Raw genomic sequence first — 17,177 nt, 5'->3', positions numbered from 1 at the left:
TAATTGTGGCCATGCCGTGCCTGCAAACTTATTAATCTCATCTGCCCACCTAACTTTCTGCCGCCCCCTGCTACGCTTCCCTTCCCTTGGGATCCAGTCCGTAACCCTTAATGACCATCGGTTATCTTTCCTCCTCATTACATGTCCTGCCCATGCCCATTTCATTTTCTTGATTTCAACTAAGATGTCATTAACTCGCGTTTGTTCCCTCACCCAATCTGCTCTTTTCTTATCCCTTAACGTTACACCTATCATTCTTCTTTCCATAGCTCGTTGCGTTTCCATAGCTCAGAATATGCACGTCAAACTTGGGCTGTCCAGAGAGCCCACGATGCGGCGGTTAGGCTCGGCCTACCAGTCCCCACGTGGGAGCGGCCCGCAGCTCCGCCTTAGGGAAAAGCTTCTCAGGACCTTGTCAATAAAGTTCTTTGTCTGTCTGTCTGTCTGTAGGCGACTCTCATGTAGGCTTCGAAGCGACGCTAGATGTTTGACGCTGTTGGAACCTCAGTGCTGACGCCCGTTATGGCAACTGGGTCGCAAGCCCCAAGGGTAGCGTTGGCCTGGCGGCCTGGGGCACAACTGGAAGCATCCGAAGGTCCTGGCAAAGCATGAGTCGACTGCTAACAGAACAACTTGTTTATTCTAGAATCGCAAAAGAGCGGCCGGTCAGGTCGACCGAAGTAGAGAGACGGGAGAGCACGTTACTCAACAGAAGAAATCGGAGCCTCTCTCCTGGTGTCCGGGGGCAGCTGCTCTTATACTCTTGGCGTCGCGGGCAAGAAGGAAGGTCACGGGACGACACCACGTGACAGCGAGGCACGGGCGGACTGAGAGACATGTAGAGACGAGTGTAGTGACGCATCAGCCGGGCCGGCGCCGGTCAGACCTCCTCGCTTCACACTTGGGGAGCTCCTCTCCCCGGCTGCCGCGCTTTGACAAGCGTGGGCACACACACACACACGCACACACAAAGACACGTGGCACTGAACATGCCGGGACGCGCTCGGCGGGGATGCGCTCCAAACGGGCCAAAATGTCCGCCGCTTTGAACGAAGCTCCGGCGTACGTTGCATCCGCGCCGGCTTTACCGCGCGTCGTAGGCGAAACGTATCAACGCAGAAAAACGCTGTCTGAGGGGGAAACTGGTAGGTATCGAATGAAAAAGAACTGTTCCCGTTACTTAGACGTCAAGCTTCGCCTACTTATGTTTTCAGCCCAGGTCTTCCGCTTGTACCAGTCGTTGTTATTATCTTTTTCCTGCGGTTTGGTTGCTCGCGTGTCAGTTTCCAGTGGAAAGTTGTCTTTGTATGAAGCATCAATGAACTACAGAACATTTTTTTATTCTTCAACGAAGCTTTCATACGCGCTTGTATAAGCGCAGCGTAGATGTGTTATATATTTAGATCTAGGCTACCCTACGCATATAACCAACAGTGACACGTAAGCTGATGGCCCCTTGCAACCTTGCTGCACCATAGGCACAATGACCTCGGTTTGTTCACCCCCCCCCCTTTTTTTGTCTGCCATGTATTGTGCCAGACGACCAAGCCCCGATTCAGATGAACACGCTTTTCTTGCTGTTTCCTTAGTGAGATCAACAATTAAAATAGTGCTTAGCAGTCCTTCAGGTTTTCATATTGCTGTTCGTTTCTGTTAGCTGGCAAGCTTGTCTACAGATACGTTCAAATGTCACTTTTGTGAGAACTACGCTAGCGAATATCACGTACCCGCACGACAACCCCCTCCCCCTCATGTCAATAACAAACAACAAATTTGCGGTGTACTCATTAGTATTAGTGTAATGTTAGGCATCTTGCTATACTAGTAATCGTGATGTATGTAAGACCACTTTTGTAATACGGCCTTGATCGCTTAACGCTTTGAGTCACTCAAAAAAAAAATATTGGCTTTCAAGTTTTCTACGCTCGCCACCCGCCGCAAATGCTTTCCGCAGGTTTAATACACGGTATACGCTTGGCCAGATTAACTATAACAGTGGTTATTGGCTGCAACGCAACTAATACTCCACTTAGTGTTCCGTGTAAAGCACGAAAGTTCAATGAAGAGGTACAAGAAGCATTCGTGAAGATGTACGATAACTTCCAACTCACGTGGTATGATTGCGGAGGGAGAATGACCCACAAGGAGGTCAGAACGTATAAATGGAGCTTCTAAATAAATCGTGGCCACGAATGTGGTACTTGTCCTCATGTCTTCTGGCTTAAATGCGTTCGTCTAGTGTTCGTCTCTCAGACAAACGCAGGTGCACACAGAAAAAAGAAATACGCGTCAGAGCACACGAATCGCTCCTAGAAATCTGGTGCTAGAAGTTCCTCGCGACGTTATTCATTATGACACTGTCATTTCTACAGGAAGTACCGCTAGAAATACATATTCAAGTAGGGTAAATAAAATAATTTTACTTGCGCCTTCAAACAATAGGGTGTATTTTAAGAAGTCATCCTGCAATGTTTTTATTAGGAAAAGAAATTGTTAATGCGGTAAAGCCAGTGTTTTAGGTTATCAGCACGATACCGACGAGAAAGAGCGCACACTGTGGAGTGACGAAGAGGCCAAAGCGCTGCACTTCCATTGGAACGTACCCGAGTGTTTTCACGACCAAAACCAAACAAACATATATAAAACGAAACAGGAATACTCATTGGTGTGCACAGCAAGCCGTTTCGCAAATTACTTCCTGTGTTCACTGGAAAGTGGCAGAGCCTGTGACCAACGAGAGGAGTGGAACGAGACAATCACCATATTGCTGGAAAAACCCTCACTACACTGCTGGAAGAGCAATCACTAAATGCGGCTCACGCTACTTTTTCAATCCTGCTTGTTCTACCAGAACAAAAAAAAGCACTTGGTGTGCCTTCTGTAATGAAGAAAACTAATTTCGCGTCTACCCTTTACTCCCGGGCCAAAAGTAAACCTGTGCTTTTTTGTCGAGTTCCCCGTTCTACTTCCGCTTTCATAATGGAACGGAAACTAGTATATCATTGCTCTACGTGGTGGCACTCTTCCGGCCAAGTCCAGGCTGACGCGGAAGCCTTGTCTAACTCGTTGGAACTCTTCGCTGGATGTGAATGTTTCAGTACAGACTCAATTGGCGTTAATTTCCACCTTGGCAGTGAAGTTACGGCGTTATCCTCCGCGGTATTCTTGAAAGTGGTTCTCAATATACGGCCCTCAACTCTTTCAATACCGCTAAAGATGCTTCCAATTGGGGTGCGTTTGTTTTAGCATTTTCTTCCAAGACGTATTGTCGCAACTTACATTGCGACACAGATGAGGATCATAGCCTGATCAGTAGTGGTTTCAAAGGATATATAGCAGTATTCATTGACCTGCCATTTTTGTAGTATTCATTACGGGAAAATTCAAAGAAGCACCTGAAGGAAAAAGAATGAAACCAATGATTTGCGTTTCTTGTGTGGGTTCGGAGAGCAAAAAAAAAAAAATCTGAAATATACAAGATATGCGCCTGGTTCTTAGTTACCAATTGTTGTAAGACAGATCACGCAGAAATAAATTGATGATGAAGATTTGTGGGCGTCCATACTAGCCATAGTGATGTCCGTGCTATGCGGGAAAGCAGTAGTTTCGCAAATGTGAAAACTAGTAATTTACTATTGTACAGGGAGCATTTGCCTTTACTCATTGCAGCAGGCACCTGGTTTCTGTTTACTGCATTCCTTAGGCACTCGAAGCAATGGCTGTCAGATGAGGAAGCATTCAGAAGCCTCCATATATTTGGTTATTGCGTTCTGTCAGCATTTCGGTGCAAGCAAGGTAGTCAAGTGCGCGCTCGACAGGCGCTGCAGCCTTCACATGCTTTGTTCAGTTCCTGTACGGTACTGTGGACTAATGAGGATGGTTGCACGACATTGCAGAGTAATGAATAAGGGCACTTCAGAAGGCGCCATTAAATATAAGAATGATTAGACAGTCAAGGTTCGACCGAAGGTCGGTCTGCAATAGACTGCGTGGTCCTGTGTGGATGGAAGCCGCACACCTCGGGAAGGACTGATCGTAATAAACTGTACATACATTGTCGAAGCGCCGACGGATAAAATCAATCTACGTTGGGAAAAATAACATTGTACTCAATGCTAGTCGAACGCATTTATCAAAATAATACACACTTATGAGCCTATACCATTGTTCGAGACACCTTTAATACAGCCCATTCGTCGTACTGGAAAATCGGCAAATCGAGAGAAGCCTCTATCTGTTCACTCCTGCAATCATTAAACAAAAAATGCGTTGCCGAGTCGAACAAAGGACAAGTTTTGCATATTTTTATTAAAGATGTGCAAGGAGCACTGGTAGCCAGTTTCGTAGATACTTTCAGCTGAAGTTTTATTTTTCCAGACTATCCAATTTGCCAAACATTGTCAAAACTGAGAAATACTTGAAACACAGTCGTCATCTTAGACGGTGCGTGACGTTGCTACTCGGAGAATTTCAAGGAAATATTTTGACAACGCGTAGAAAAACTGTTGAGCAAACTGACCGTTTTCTATAGGCGCGGCAATGTAAGTGTTAACAACTTGCGTATGGTACTACAGAAGTAGCCTACCGTGTCATCGGCTCGGATTGGCGTGGCTTCAAGCAGCACGCGCTCCAACGCGCAATACATCTCACCTAGCCTGGTTCACCATGTAGCCTTTACCATTCTTCAGCGTTCAAACAGAAGATTAAGCTTGGCGCGCTCATATCATGGCCATGACTTGCGTGTCTCTGCAATGTTTAATTGCCACAATTATAAAAATTCTATACGAAGCCGCCGGGTCGGTCGATACACAACAAGCCAGTTCCTCCTTGCAACGTTTCTTTTTGCAACGTTTCTGCCCAAGAATTTCAGAACATGAATGATCAAAATCTCAAGCCTGTCGTTGGCCACTGGCGTAGTTCGAATGGGATGGTACAGGGTGCATATAGGCCGTGCCTAGATGCGTCTCTGCATATGAGGTCACGACATGTTCTTGCAACTGTGGACTGCGATCGCGAAGGTCGACTGAGCACAGTGACCTCTGGTAGAATTACCGGCCGCTTTGGAGATAGAGACAGAGACATGGCGATTGTGAAGAGCAGGAGGTGCTGGTGAACGCCCTCATTATCTACTTTCTGCTTTTATTCTCTTCTTTCCCCCCTTAGCGCACGGAAGGAATAACGCACCAGAGCTGCATCCGTTGACACCTTTGTCATGCTTTTCTTCTTTCTTGACCGCTTTATTAGGCATTCCATCTGACGTTGCAGGGATGGGAGTGAAGAGACACGCGGGCAGTCACTGTAATTATAAAGAAAATCACGTCCATGCACTCCGTACAGATGGTTAACCAGTGAAACTGAAACGTGCAGCCCCAGCTTTTATCACTGGGCTAATCCCGATGGTTTATTAAACGACGGCTTGGTAGGCTGCCGGATCCTCGGTACGTAGTTGCTGCTTGCGCTCGCCTGCGCTCGCCTGTTCTTGCACCCCGGCTCCAGTATTGCAGGGCGTAGACCAGCTTGTTCCCGGTTCAGCTCGCGGCGTTGCTGATCGAAAGCTGCCTGCTACTCAGGAGTACGTACAACGCGTGGCCTACCCATTTCGGAGCCGGAGATAAAGTTCTGCGCACGCACTCGGATCCGACGGAGAGCAATGACGTCACTACTGATGCAGCCAATCGCCAGCTCTCTCTCTTTTTTCGCGCATGCGCCTGGGGTTGTACTGGAGGAATTTGTGGCGTACAGGCAACAGGCGGATTCACGGACGAATTGGCTGTAAAAGCCAGCTTTCGAAATTCACTACCACAACCGAAGCTGCAGTAACAGCCATGGCAGATCGCCGCGTCATCCATCGAACAGTGTTAACAGCACTTGAGAAGGCAGATCACGCGCGTCTGCCACCTTCTCATGAAACGTACACGTATTGCGAAATAATTTACTCACCTATGACTGCAAATCGGCCTATAACTTACACGTTTGCACCCAAAAATTTGTAATGGCGTGAATTCTAGGCACATTCACACCATTATTCACATTGAGGGGTGTAAGTGATATTACAGCGCCGTGCGGATGCGAGAGGTGTCAAAAAAAGACTTTTTCGCGCTTGCACCCCATGCGGTGGCTGCCATTGAAGCGGCTGCAACTGCAGTGGAAAAAGCTTTGATGGCAAGCATTACTTTGACGAACGCTTCCGCCATTGGCTTGAGCTTTATTCCTCATTACTTTAAAAAAAACCAGGGAGACCAGCGCCAAGTTTAGGCGCCAAACCTGCAAAATAAGCTAATTGGCTTGCACGAAGGACGATTTCGCATGAAATTACAACAGCATAACGATCATGCATGATCACTCAATTTAACTACAGACAACCCTTATGAAATGAAAAGTAGCCCTGTGATAAGGTTCTCTGAAATAATTATTCGCTTCAAGGACACAACCTCAGCGCATGGAGTGACGAAGTCCTTTACTGGCCCACAACAGCCCATTCATTAAAAAATATACAAAACAAAGAGTAAACAAAACAACTCTGCAAGCTAATCAAACTCGCAGAAAAAGAAGTCAACAAGGAAAAATATCAGTCAGAAGGGGCCTACAGTTTCATGGTCTGCATTGGATCTGCGAGATGAACTAGAAGTGGGGACGGAGGTGGCGCTCGTAGTGGAGTTGTGGTGGCGAAGCTAGAAACCATCGAAGAAGTGTCCTGGTCGGCCGCAGGTGGACTCCAGGGCTCCAATGATGCGGCAGGAAGTTCGGTTGTGGCGTTCAGATCACGGGCAGATAGCATTGGCATGGTAGAAGTCTCGACGCTGCGGACACCAATTCCAACGTCTTCACCTCTGCTCCCGGTGGACGGGCTTCATTTATCTCACGTCCATCGGCGCCTTTCTGTGTGCTAACAGGAGGGTGCGGTGAACGTGCCTCTGGAAGGTCACCCTGGTCCAATAGTAGGCACGAAGCACGGGCCCGAAGGTCGACGACTTCCCCGCTGCTTCCGGAGCACTGGCGAACTCCTTCGTCCCCGTTGGCTTACTCTTCTCCGTCTTCTCCCTCATTCAGTTTTATTTTCTCCCTCGGCACTGCCGTGGAGGCGCAGCCTGAAGACAACCCACTTGATTGCCCAACTATAGACATCCTGCACCTAACTTAGTGCATGTGAAAGTGCGACAGACTCATCTTTTCTCTCATTTATGTTTCACTCCTCTTCCCCCCTCCCGACGTATAGGATCGCAAAGTGGACTCAGTCTGGTTGACCTCCCTGCCCTTTCCTGCCGCCCTTTTCTCTCATTATCTTAGCGCTCCATGTTTTAATTTCACGCGTCGTGGCAACGTCGCTGTCGTCGTCCTTAAATTTATTCGGCGTGCTCGTGCAACCCCTGCAGCTGCAAATCAGCTCTGCAGAATTGCAAAAGCTGGAGGAAGGTTCGCGAAAGGGAAAACAAATTGATATTAGCCGGTATGTAGGACAAAGCTACAAAGGATACCTGCGTGGTGTTCTTAAAAACAAAGCTTCGTAGTGGCATCGTCTCGTCATCGTCGTCTTCGTTACAGGGCCGATCCGTTCCACGCGCGGCGTTCATGCACTTGACACATCACAAGCATGTCATTTGTTGTACACTTCAAGCACTGATAGAAGTCTACAGGACAAGTGTATCAATATGAGTGTCGCGGACAAATGTGGGTGGCTCTGGTTATTCAGGGGGAAGAACATTCATTGCTGGGATAAAGTTGTGGCTGTATTAAGCCTATGTAGAAAAACCTATCAAAAACACTTTAGCCGAATTTGTGGACCACTCACGTAGCGCTCCGAGCTTTCACCGTATACTTAAGCATGCCGCCATCGGTTGCCATTGGTTGTAATATTTGAAATACATCTATACTTAGACAAAGTGTGACCATCCCGCTTTTTTTTAAACGAAAGCTTTGCTAATAAGGGTTTAGCCGAGTTTCGCCATCGCCAGCAATTTGACCTTCATTTGACCGCAGCTGCGCCATAGCCTCGGCAACACATCACGCGACTCGCCGCGCCGAGCTCCGCCGCCACCGCCGGCTTGGCGCATGCGCTCTCCGCAGCTGGTATGCCGCCTGACCATGTGACTCGCCGCGCGCCTGAGAGGTGTGCCGCCACGGAGGAAGGAAACTAAGGAGAGGCCCTGACGTCACTCTTTGTGAAGCAAAAGTGAAGCCGGAAGTTGGCGTTGCTCATGGCGATGCTCCGCCTTTTGTGCCACCCTCCTCTCTTGTTTACATCTTTCGCGAAACCACGCCGCGCTGCGCGTGGTTTCGCGCGCGGAGCGCGCGCGCTCGCGCAACATCCGGCAGAGCACGGTGCAGGTAACACAGCGCAACAAGACACGGTGACTAACGCAAACCCGCCCACACAGCGCCTCTGCCACGGCACAAAACCTACCAGAGCAACACGTGTGAGCGCTCTAAGAATCAGAACAACGCCGCCATTGTGGCCCAAAAGGCGTAGCCATGCAGCAAAAAAAAAATAAAAAAGCAGCAAAAAAAGGAGAACCTGTACGTCATTTCCGCCACACTTTTCTCCTAGTGCGCGGAGGGGGTAGGGCCTCTCCTTAGTTTCCTTCCTCCGTGTGTGCCGCGCTCGCCTAGTCATTGCGACCTTGGCCATGGATGAGAGTGAGGCGGGGCCGTCTTCTGTGAGCGTTGCGCGGGAGCGGGAGCCTTTGAGCCGTCGCAGCCAAGCGGCGTCTGACCACCCCGTGGATATCATCCGGCCAGCTGCTTCACTGGAGACGGTCGGTAATGCAACAGGCGTCTCACCATCGAGATGAATGCAGCAACCGCGTTCGCGCTCTGTTCGTTTGTGCTTCGACACTGCGCATGATCGTGGCGTCTGTTTGTATGTTTATAACTTGCGCTTTCCATGTGGCAGCACCGACGTCGCACCTAATCACCCATATGTGTCTACCCAAGCTCAACACATATGTGTCTGCCTAAGCCCAACACATATGTGTCTGCCCAAGCCTAATCGCAGTCAGGTCCGGCCACTGACCTAGTCACAGCCGTCATAGCTGTCTTAACGATGATTGTATCCGTAAGTATAATAATTACAACTGAATCAAAGGTTAACCAAGTCAAACCAAGACTTAACCAGGCTAAACGAAGCTTTCGCTTTGTATATCCAGGGTTAGCTGAGCTAAGCCGCAGTCAGTTTTTTTTTCATTGTTTTTCATCTTATTCATGTTATTGGTTCCTTCCTTGAGCAAACGTGAAATTTCGCAGTAGCCATATGAAACGCTGTAAACAGTTTTTTTTTCATTTAATTAGAGACAGTTTTTCCTGAATGCGTTACCTCTCCGCCAAACCATGGTAGTCGTACCGAGAGATAAACGTTTTGTCATGCCGTGCTCGCGTACAATGCTTGCCAGTATAATCCAATTCACCACGCGTTGAAGATTTATGTTATGAGAGCACTCACTCTAATCTTCGAATCACCAGCGCTAATGCTGTGCTGTTACCTGCTAGCTGCAAATCGAAACCCTTTCTCAGCTCACTGCCGCCCTTCTGTATAGGTCTAACAGCTTGAAAGCAAACAACTTATGCCAATAATAACGTAAAAAAGCTCAGTAGAGCTTTTTCTTTTCTCTATTGGAGAATGGACTAAGTGATCGCTGACATCATCATTAATTTGTTGCAGCCACGACGAAAGGTAAATAACAAAGGCGTATACTGATTGAAGCAAGCGTTCTGAGCTTTTTTTGGGCACCTGAACATTGTTACGCAATAAAGGTAACTTGCCACGGCAGTCACACGGTTAGCGGTATAAGACGCGCGTCAAGGCAACGTGTCGCGCCGAGGTACACTAACCTGTCAAGATATAAACCTCAATAAACCCTCGCAATTGTGTGTAAGCTCATCAAAGTACACGAATAACGTCTTTTATTCTGCATGTTCTCGTCCTTGTGTCACGCTAGACAAGTAGTGAAAGAATCAATTTAGTCTGGAAGTCATGTTTATAGAGGACAGTGTTGCAATTACACTGGATATATGAATTGATATTCGCAGTTCTGTTCATTCATTGTTCGTTTATTGTTTGTTTCTTTCTTTTGTTCGTTAATTCATTTTCGCCGGCGTAGCATGGAATCACAATCTAGTCAGTATAAAGAAGTGTGGCGATGTGGACTTCTTTGTCAATCACCCTTAATTAGAATAAGTGTGGCACCAGAGGCATGGACACAAGAAGGAAAGACTGTGTGCACTTGCCGTCTCTAGCTACTTCTTGTCAACACAGGAGTGCCTAAATGCGTTAATAGACCCTGGACTTACCACGCAAGTCTAGTGCCTATCGCTGAAGTGCTGCGTGCTTTGACGAAGCGTTTCTTGTGGTGCAGTGCGAATGCACGCACAAGATGCAAATGGGAGAAGGAGGATAAAGATAAGCACGGGCGGATTTAGCCTTGCAGAGGCACGCGAGGAACTAATGTGCCCTAGCACATCCTTTCAACATGCGGGGATAAACATACATGGGATGGGCAGTTGATCGCAGAGTACACAGGTAGAACGCTGCCACTCGACTAAGTTCACTCCGTTTACAATCAGGTCGTAGACTGCGTTACAGCATCGGTCAGGGTTAGCATTACTTGGTAAACTTCAGGAGGAGGAGGAGGCAATGTTTACTCAGAAATACGGGAAACTCTGTATTAGAACGTGAAATGCGCGCTCAGCCTTTCGCTGCGCGAAATCAATCTTCTGCATGCTGGAAGTTTCCGACCTCATCGCGAAGTCAAGCTGCTGCTAACACCGGAGAAGGCAGCGTCTGCAACTTCGCCTTCTCGGCTGAAGCTTTTTCTTTTTAATTTACTCTCACTCTCGGTTACCGAGCCTTGGAGGCTGACGCATTCAATCTGCCACCTCTTTTTTTGACGCTGCGTGTCATACATGCGCGTGCCCTCTTCCGCGGCAGCCTTTTAGAACTAAGCAATTCATACGCCTGCAAAAACCCCCGTGTGTGCACCCAGTCGCCGAGAACGTCGGCGTGTCGAAACAAGATATGACTGTCGCCCTCACCAACGGGTTTGTTCTGCCACGCACTTGGCGATGTCAAACATTATAGTTGCTAGAATTCGGGGAGAAGAAGAAGAAGTCGCAGAGTAGTGCGGACGTGCCCACATCGGCTTCCTTTTTCCAAGGTTTTCGGCTGTTTTGCGAAGCCGACCCACGGAAACTATACCTTTTATGAAGCGGCAAGTTCCGAGGATTCCGCAGACAGTGGACTCTTATCGGTGGGTGGACTTTTCACCATTTTGTGACTCCTCGAATCTCTGACCACGCCGCGAGAGCGCCAAGCCTAACGGGCTACGCCTACTTAGGCGCGGCAGCGCGAGAAGGCGTAGGCCTAACCCCCCGCCGGCGCGGGCGACCGGCGTTCCAAGCGAACTACTGACCAACAGAAACCATGCCCGGGGCCATACTCGTCGAGGGGATGGAAATCGCCCCGGAGGAGCTCGATGAAGCGGGATGGACGACCGCCCTCGGCAGCAAACGAAAACAACCAACGAGTACGCCGTCATATGGCGGGCAACGTGTCACCAAGAATATGCCGGCTGGCAGCCGCACGGCCAACTCGCCGGCCAAAAGGTTCATGAAGCAGGTAACGGCAGCCTCGAGGCTACCGAAATTACCCAAGGACCAAATCAAGATCATCGTGCGCCCCAAAGGAGGCCTTGACGTTTCCAAAACGGATATCATACTCCTCGCCCAAGCCCTGGCCATGGCGGCGGCCTTGACGGAACAGCAGACTGCCGAGGACACCGTGTGCCCAAACAAGATGCAGAACATTTTGGTTATCTCTACCCCTCACGATCAAAACGCGAAGGCGTATGCTAGAATCAGCAAGATACATACCAAGCTCGGCGCCTTTGAGGTGTCAGCCTACATTTCTGCCCCTGATGACACGTGCAAAGGTGTAATAAGAAACATCGACCCTTCATTTGACGAAGGAGCCCTTAGGAGGATGATTCTGAACCCAAGAAACCCTACGGCGTTGGAAGTCAGAAGAATTAAAAACACACAAGTAGTTGTTATACTGTTCGACGGCATGCGAGTGCCCAACACGGTCATGTGTGGAGCCGCCCTCGTTCCATGCTTTCTGTACAAACGGCAGATGGATGTATGCTACGCGTGTGGCCACGTGGGTCACCGAGCCGACGTGTGCCCCAGTAGCGAAGAGGAAAAGAAGAAATGCCACGGCTGTGGGAAAATGAAGTCATCAGAGTCACAAGAGGAGGAACACCAATGCACACCCAAATGTGAAGCATGCGGCGGCCCCCATATCACCGGGGATAGAACATGCAAACAACGCTACCAGATCCCATACATCGTTAGGCGTCGGCGTCGAAGGCGACGACAAATGTTGCGAAAAGCACAGATGGCCAGCGGCGATGACATCAGCATCTCCTACGCAAAGAACTCGGCGACACCTGCGGCAGCATATGGTGGCTCCAACCTGCAATCCCGCTCACAATCGAGGGGGCGCTCTCGCTCCAGGAGGCGAACCGGCTCAGGGAAAGGCGGGAATTCCAGCGCATCCAGGTCGAGATCCCGGTCCCGGTCTCGCTCCCAGCCCGCGAAACGGGCCACGTGGGCCGACAAGGTCAAGGGCTCCGGCACAGCACCGTCGATGGGAAAGAAGACTACGACGGCCAAAAGAGCAAGCGGTGAGGCACAGTCAGAGCAAGTGAATGATCCGCGAATCCAATCACTTGAGGCGGAAAATCAACAGCTCAGGCGCGAACTTGCAGAGCTTAAAGAAGCCCTAAATAGCATTAGAGGGCAAATCTCGAACCACGATGAGGATAAAATTAAAGATCTAGGCCCACTTGCTGGTAAATGCAAGCGTAAAGCTCCCAAACCAGACCCGGTCAGCGAGTCAGAAGAGGAGGATGAGATGGCTGAGCCGAGCGAAGCCATAGCTACCGCCGCCGATCCTCCTGCCAAAATAAACAGCAGAGGCAAGCTAGCTGCCATAGAAAAGACCCTAGGACGCATGATGGAAATGCTCTCCGGGATGGAGACGAGATTAACTCAACTAGAGAGACCCAAGGTCCAAGCCAAAGGCAGGCTTACGGTGTCGACAGTGCAGAATCAGGCAAACCCGAATCCCGAAAGTGGGGCTAAAGGGCTAATTCATCATACTCAGTAGGCAAAATGGCGAACGCAAACAGCACGAATCTGAAAATCTGGCAGTGGAACTGCGCAAGTTTCCAGAGGCGCAAGGCCCCACTAGGACAGTTTATCAGGTCTATTGCGGACAAGCCGCAAGTTATATTGTTACAGGAAACGCTATGTACAGCTGAAATTTCCCTCTCGGGGTACCGCACGGTAGCATACAGGAGAGAAAAGGGCAGAGGTATCGCTACCCTAATCAGAAAAAACATCTCGTTCGTTGAGCACGAGGTCCGCGCGTACAAAGCGGGCCTCGAGGCCCAGTTAATAGAGATCGTACCCAACAGAACAATCAATTCTAAAATTTTCATCCTCAACGTGTACAGCGCACCATCGGATAGGAAAAGAGACTTTAAAGCATTACTAGGCACCACGTCTAGGGCGGCGAGAAACGCGCCTCTCGTTGTCGCGGGTGACTTTAACGCACCCAATACGGAATGGGGGTACAGTTACAAAAGTGCAAAAGGGACAAACTTGGCCTTCAACGCTGCAGAGCTCGGCTTAATACTCGTCACAGACCCGAGGCTCCCCACCAGATCCGGTAATTCGGTCAGTCGAGATACGACTCCCGATCTCACCTTCCTCCGAGGTATCGAGGGCACGTGGGACAACCTCCAGGAGGGGCTAGGCAGTGACCATTACATACTTGAAATTATGTTGCGTGTCAAACCCAGACCACCCGCGAGATATGAGTATGTGGACTGGGACCTGTTTCGAAAAATCCGAAATGAAACAGTCCCGCCAGACAAAACTTATGCAGATCTGCTAGATAATCTGAACAAGGCGGTTAAAGGAGCAACCAAAGAAATCATTACGGATGTTGAAGTTCCTAAAATGGACTCGAGACTTGCTCACCTTCTGGAGGCTAAACACGCCCTCTCAGCCAGGTGGAAGACCCAAAAGCTTAATCGTAGACTCAGATCGAAAATCGCGCTTCTTAACAAGGAGATTGAAACCTATTCGGCCCAGCTCGCCCGGCAGCAATGGGATGAGACGTGTACCGAAACGGACGGGCGTATGCGAAGAGGTAGCAAATGGAGCTTACTTAAAAGTCTCCTCAACGATAAACAATCTAAGGACACTCTTAGCCTTGCAACGGATAGGCTCATTAAAAAGCAAACCGCAATCGGTCTCACCGACAGGGAATTAGCCAACCACTTAGCACGTACTTATCTCCCCCTCGCCGAAGACGCGGATCGCCCAGTAGAGCGTTTGAACTACATGGGATTGTCGGCACCTGATCTAGACGAACCTTTCGCCGTGTCAGAGATCAGACACGTTCTCTTCAATCTAAATGGCAGATCAGCCCCGGGACCAGATGGAATCACGAACAAACTCCTTAGGAACCTAGACGATAGGGCAATCGAGATAGTCACGGCCAAAATAAATGAGGTATGGAAAAGTGGACAGGTCCCGATAGACTGGCGTACCGCAAAAGTGGTACTCATACCCAAACCAGGAAAACCTCCACATATAAATAATCTGCGGCCTATTTCCCTTACATCATGCATCGCCAAGGTTGCGGAGCACGCGATACATAACAGGATCACTGAACATATTGAAAACAAGGAGCTATTTAGACACAATCTAATCGGCTTTAGACAGGCGTTGTCCACGCAGGACGCTATGCTTTTGCTTAAGAAAGCAATCTTTAATAACCCTACTCGCGACGTGAGAGGGATCCTCGCACTGGACCTCTCCAAGGCTTTCGACAGGGTCGCGCATAAACACATCCTGACAGAGATTTCGTCTCTCAACCTGGGCCAGCGGTTTCATGATTACACCAGATCCTTCCTCGCTGATCGCAAGGCACACCTTCGACTAGGCATGGTCACGGGAGGACCCTACGAACTAGGCACCTGCGGCACCCCGCAGGGCTCAGTCCTCTCCCCACTCTTATTTAATATAGCCATGCACAAACTCTCCACTCGCCTCGCTGCAATTCCGAACGTGGGTCACGCCATTTATGCGGACGATATTACGATCTGGGCGCCGGGCGGATCGCTAGCCATGCTCGAACAGTCGTTACAAAGCGCGTTGGAGGCTACCGAAGATTTTCTTTCAAACACAGGCCTTGAACTCCCCCCGCTAAATCAGAGCTACTGTTATACCGCCAGTCCAGACAGGGGGTGAGAAATCTTGCGCCTCTGGAAACTCTGCCGGTAGAAATTCGAGCTAAAAATGGGCATCCCATACCGAGGAAGGACTCGGTCAAGATACTAGGTCTCCTCATCGATGCCAAGGGCTGTAACTCGACGGCCCTCAACAGGCTCACTGGACAGGCTAGTAATGTCCTAAGACTTGTAGCCCGCGTCTCAAATCGAAGAGGCGGTCTTAAAGAGGATAATTTGCTCAGAGCTTATCAGGCATTCTTCCTGAGTCATGTCACCTACATCGCGCCGTACCTTAATTGGGGTAAAGCGGAAAAGGCCAAGCTCGACTCCCTAATCAGAACCGGCCTCAAGCGCGTGCTCGGCCTTCCGCAGTCCACAAGCACTGAGAAGCTGCTGGAGCTAGGACTCCATAACACCATCGATGAGCTAATAGAAGCTCACACAGCGGCTCAGATAATGAGACTTTCATCCACTAAGCCAGGGATTAAGATTTTAGAAGAAGCAGGAATCCAACCCAGACATGAACCGGCGACCAAAGTTAGCTTGACCCGGGAAACCAGAGCTCACATCATGGTTGACCCCGTCCCGCGAAACATCCACCCAGTGCATAACCAAGGCAGAAGATTCGCGAGAGCCAAGTCCATCCTTAAAAGGATCAATCAGCAGAAGCTAGATGCCCTCTTTGTCGATGCTGCCAGATATGACAGTGGGGATAAGTTCGCTGTCACGGTGGTAGACGTGGGGGGCAACCTGGTCAATGCAGCCTCTGTTTATACTAAGTTTGCCCATGTGGCGGAGGAAGCGGCGATCGCTCTGGCTTTTCACAGCTCAAAAGTTCCCGCTATCATCTTCTCGGACTCGCGCACCGCGGTTAGATCGTTCTCGTCCGCCCTCATATCTGAACAGGCGTACAGTATTGTGATCAAAGCACTACGAAGGACTAGGGAGAGTACCGAAGGAGGATACCAAATCTCGTGGTTCCCAGCCCATCTAGACAGCTCAATTAACCCGCTTGGATGTAATCCTAACGAGCAGGCCCACCGGAGAGCGCGCGATTTCACGCACCGCGCTGTCGCGGGTAGCCAGGCTTGGAACGAGGTCAACATCCACAAAGATCCATTAAGTACATTCCACGAAATTGTTTCTCATTATCGACTAGGCAGGAGGACATTTCCACCCCCTCACCCCAAATTGAATAAACCTCAGGCTACCACACTAAGACTCCTGCAAACCCGTACATATCCCACTCCTCGGTCTCTTCACAGGATAGATCCTGAACACTCACAGTCGTGCCCCAAATGTGGTCATGACTCATGCTCCTTTGACCACATGCTCTGGCTGTGCCCAGCCCTTAACGCCTCTCCACCCATCACGAAAGAACAATGGCAGGACTCTCTCAAGAGCAGCAATCTCAATATTCAACTCCAGGCTGTCCAGAGGGCCCACGACATTGCCGCGGGACTTGATCTCCCGGTTCCATCGTGGGCGGAGCCACCGACTTGATCTTCGGGAGCCTTCGGTTTGGCTCCCCGAGGTCTCAGTCCCTCAGGACTCAAATAAAGTTCTTGTCATGTCATGTCATGCTAGAATTCCCGAAACTTGCGGAATTGCGCAGGACTCTGTTTGACGGACAGATACCTAATGTGTCCTTGTGCGCTTCCACAGGGCGATTGATCTTCCCGAAATAGCAATGGATTTTCAGGAGGGAGGTGTGCACATGTGCGGCATCCAACGTCAAAAAAAAAGAGGTGGCAGATTGAACGCGTGAGCCTGCGAGGCAGGGTCACCGAGAGAGAGAGTAAATAAATGAAAAAAAAATAAGCTTCAGCCAAGAAGGCGAAATTGCAGACGCTGCCTTCTCCGGTGTTAGCAGCAGGTTGC

The 17,177-nt window shown here is 49.6% G+C and overlaps 2 protein-coding genes across 20 annotated transcripts in view; one reads left to right on the top strand and one right to left on the bottom strand.

Moving 5' to 3' along the window:
- The window catches only part of LOC135921341 (uncharacterized), a 1,279,318-nt gene that overhangs the window by 625,386 nt on the left and 636,755 nt on the right, over positions 1 to 17,177 (bottom strand). The gene's annotated exons all lie outside the window — the stretch shown is intronic.
- LOC135896959 (uncharacterized) lies at positions 11,107 to 17,046 on the top strand. 2 transcript variants are annotated; one of them, XM_070524781.1, is made up of 2 exons: positions 11,107 to 12,674; positions 16,725 to 17,046. In XM_070524781.1, exons 1-2 carry the CDS (start codon positions 11,414 to 11,416, stop codon positions 16,760 to 16,762), a joined length of 1,299 nt encoding a protein of 432 aa, XP_070380882.1. In that variant the 5' UTR covers positions 11,107 to 11,413; the 3' UTR covers positions 16,763 to 17,046. The 2 variants fall into 2 exon arrangements, with proteins under 2 accessions (XP_070380882.1, XP_065281583.1); XM_065425511.2 differs by lacking the exon at positions 16,725 to 17,046 and adding an exon at positions 16,562 to 16,718.

Source organism: Dermacentor albipictus, chromosome 9, assembly GCF_038994185.2.
Source record: "Dermacentor albipictus isolate Rhodes 1998 colony chromosome 9, USDA_Dalb.pri_finalv2, whole genome shotgun sequence".
In the NCBI taxonomy this organism is placed as follows: domain Eukaryota; kingdom Metazoa; phylum Arthropoda; class Arachnida; order Ixodida; family Ixodidae; genus Dermacentor; species Dermacentor albipictus.
The sequence above is the reverse complement of the archived record's forward strand: the minus strand, read 5'-3'. Positions and strand labels throughout refer to the sequence as shown.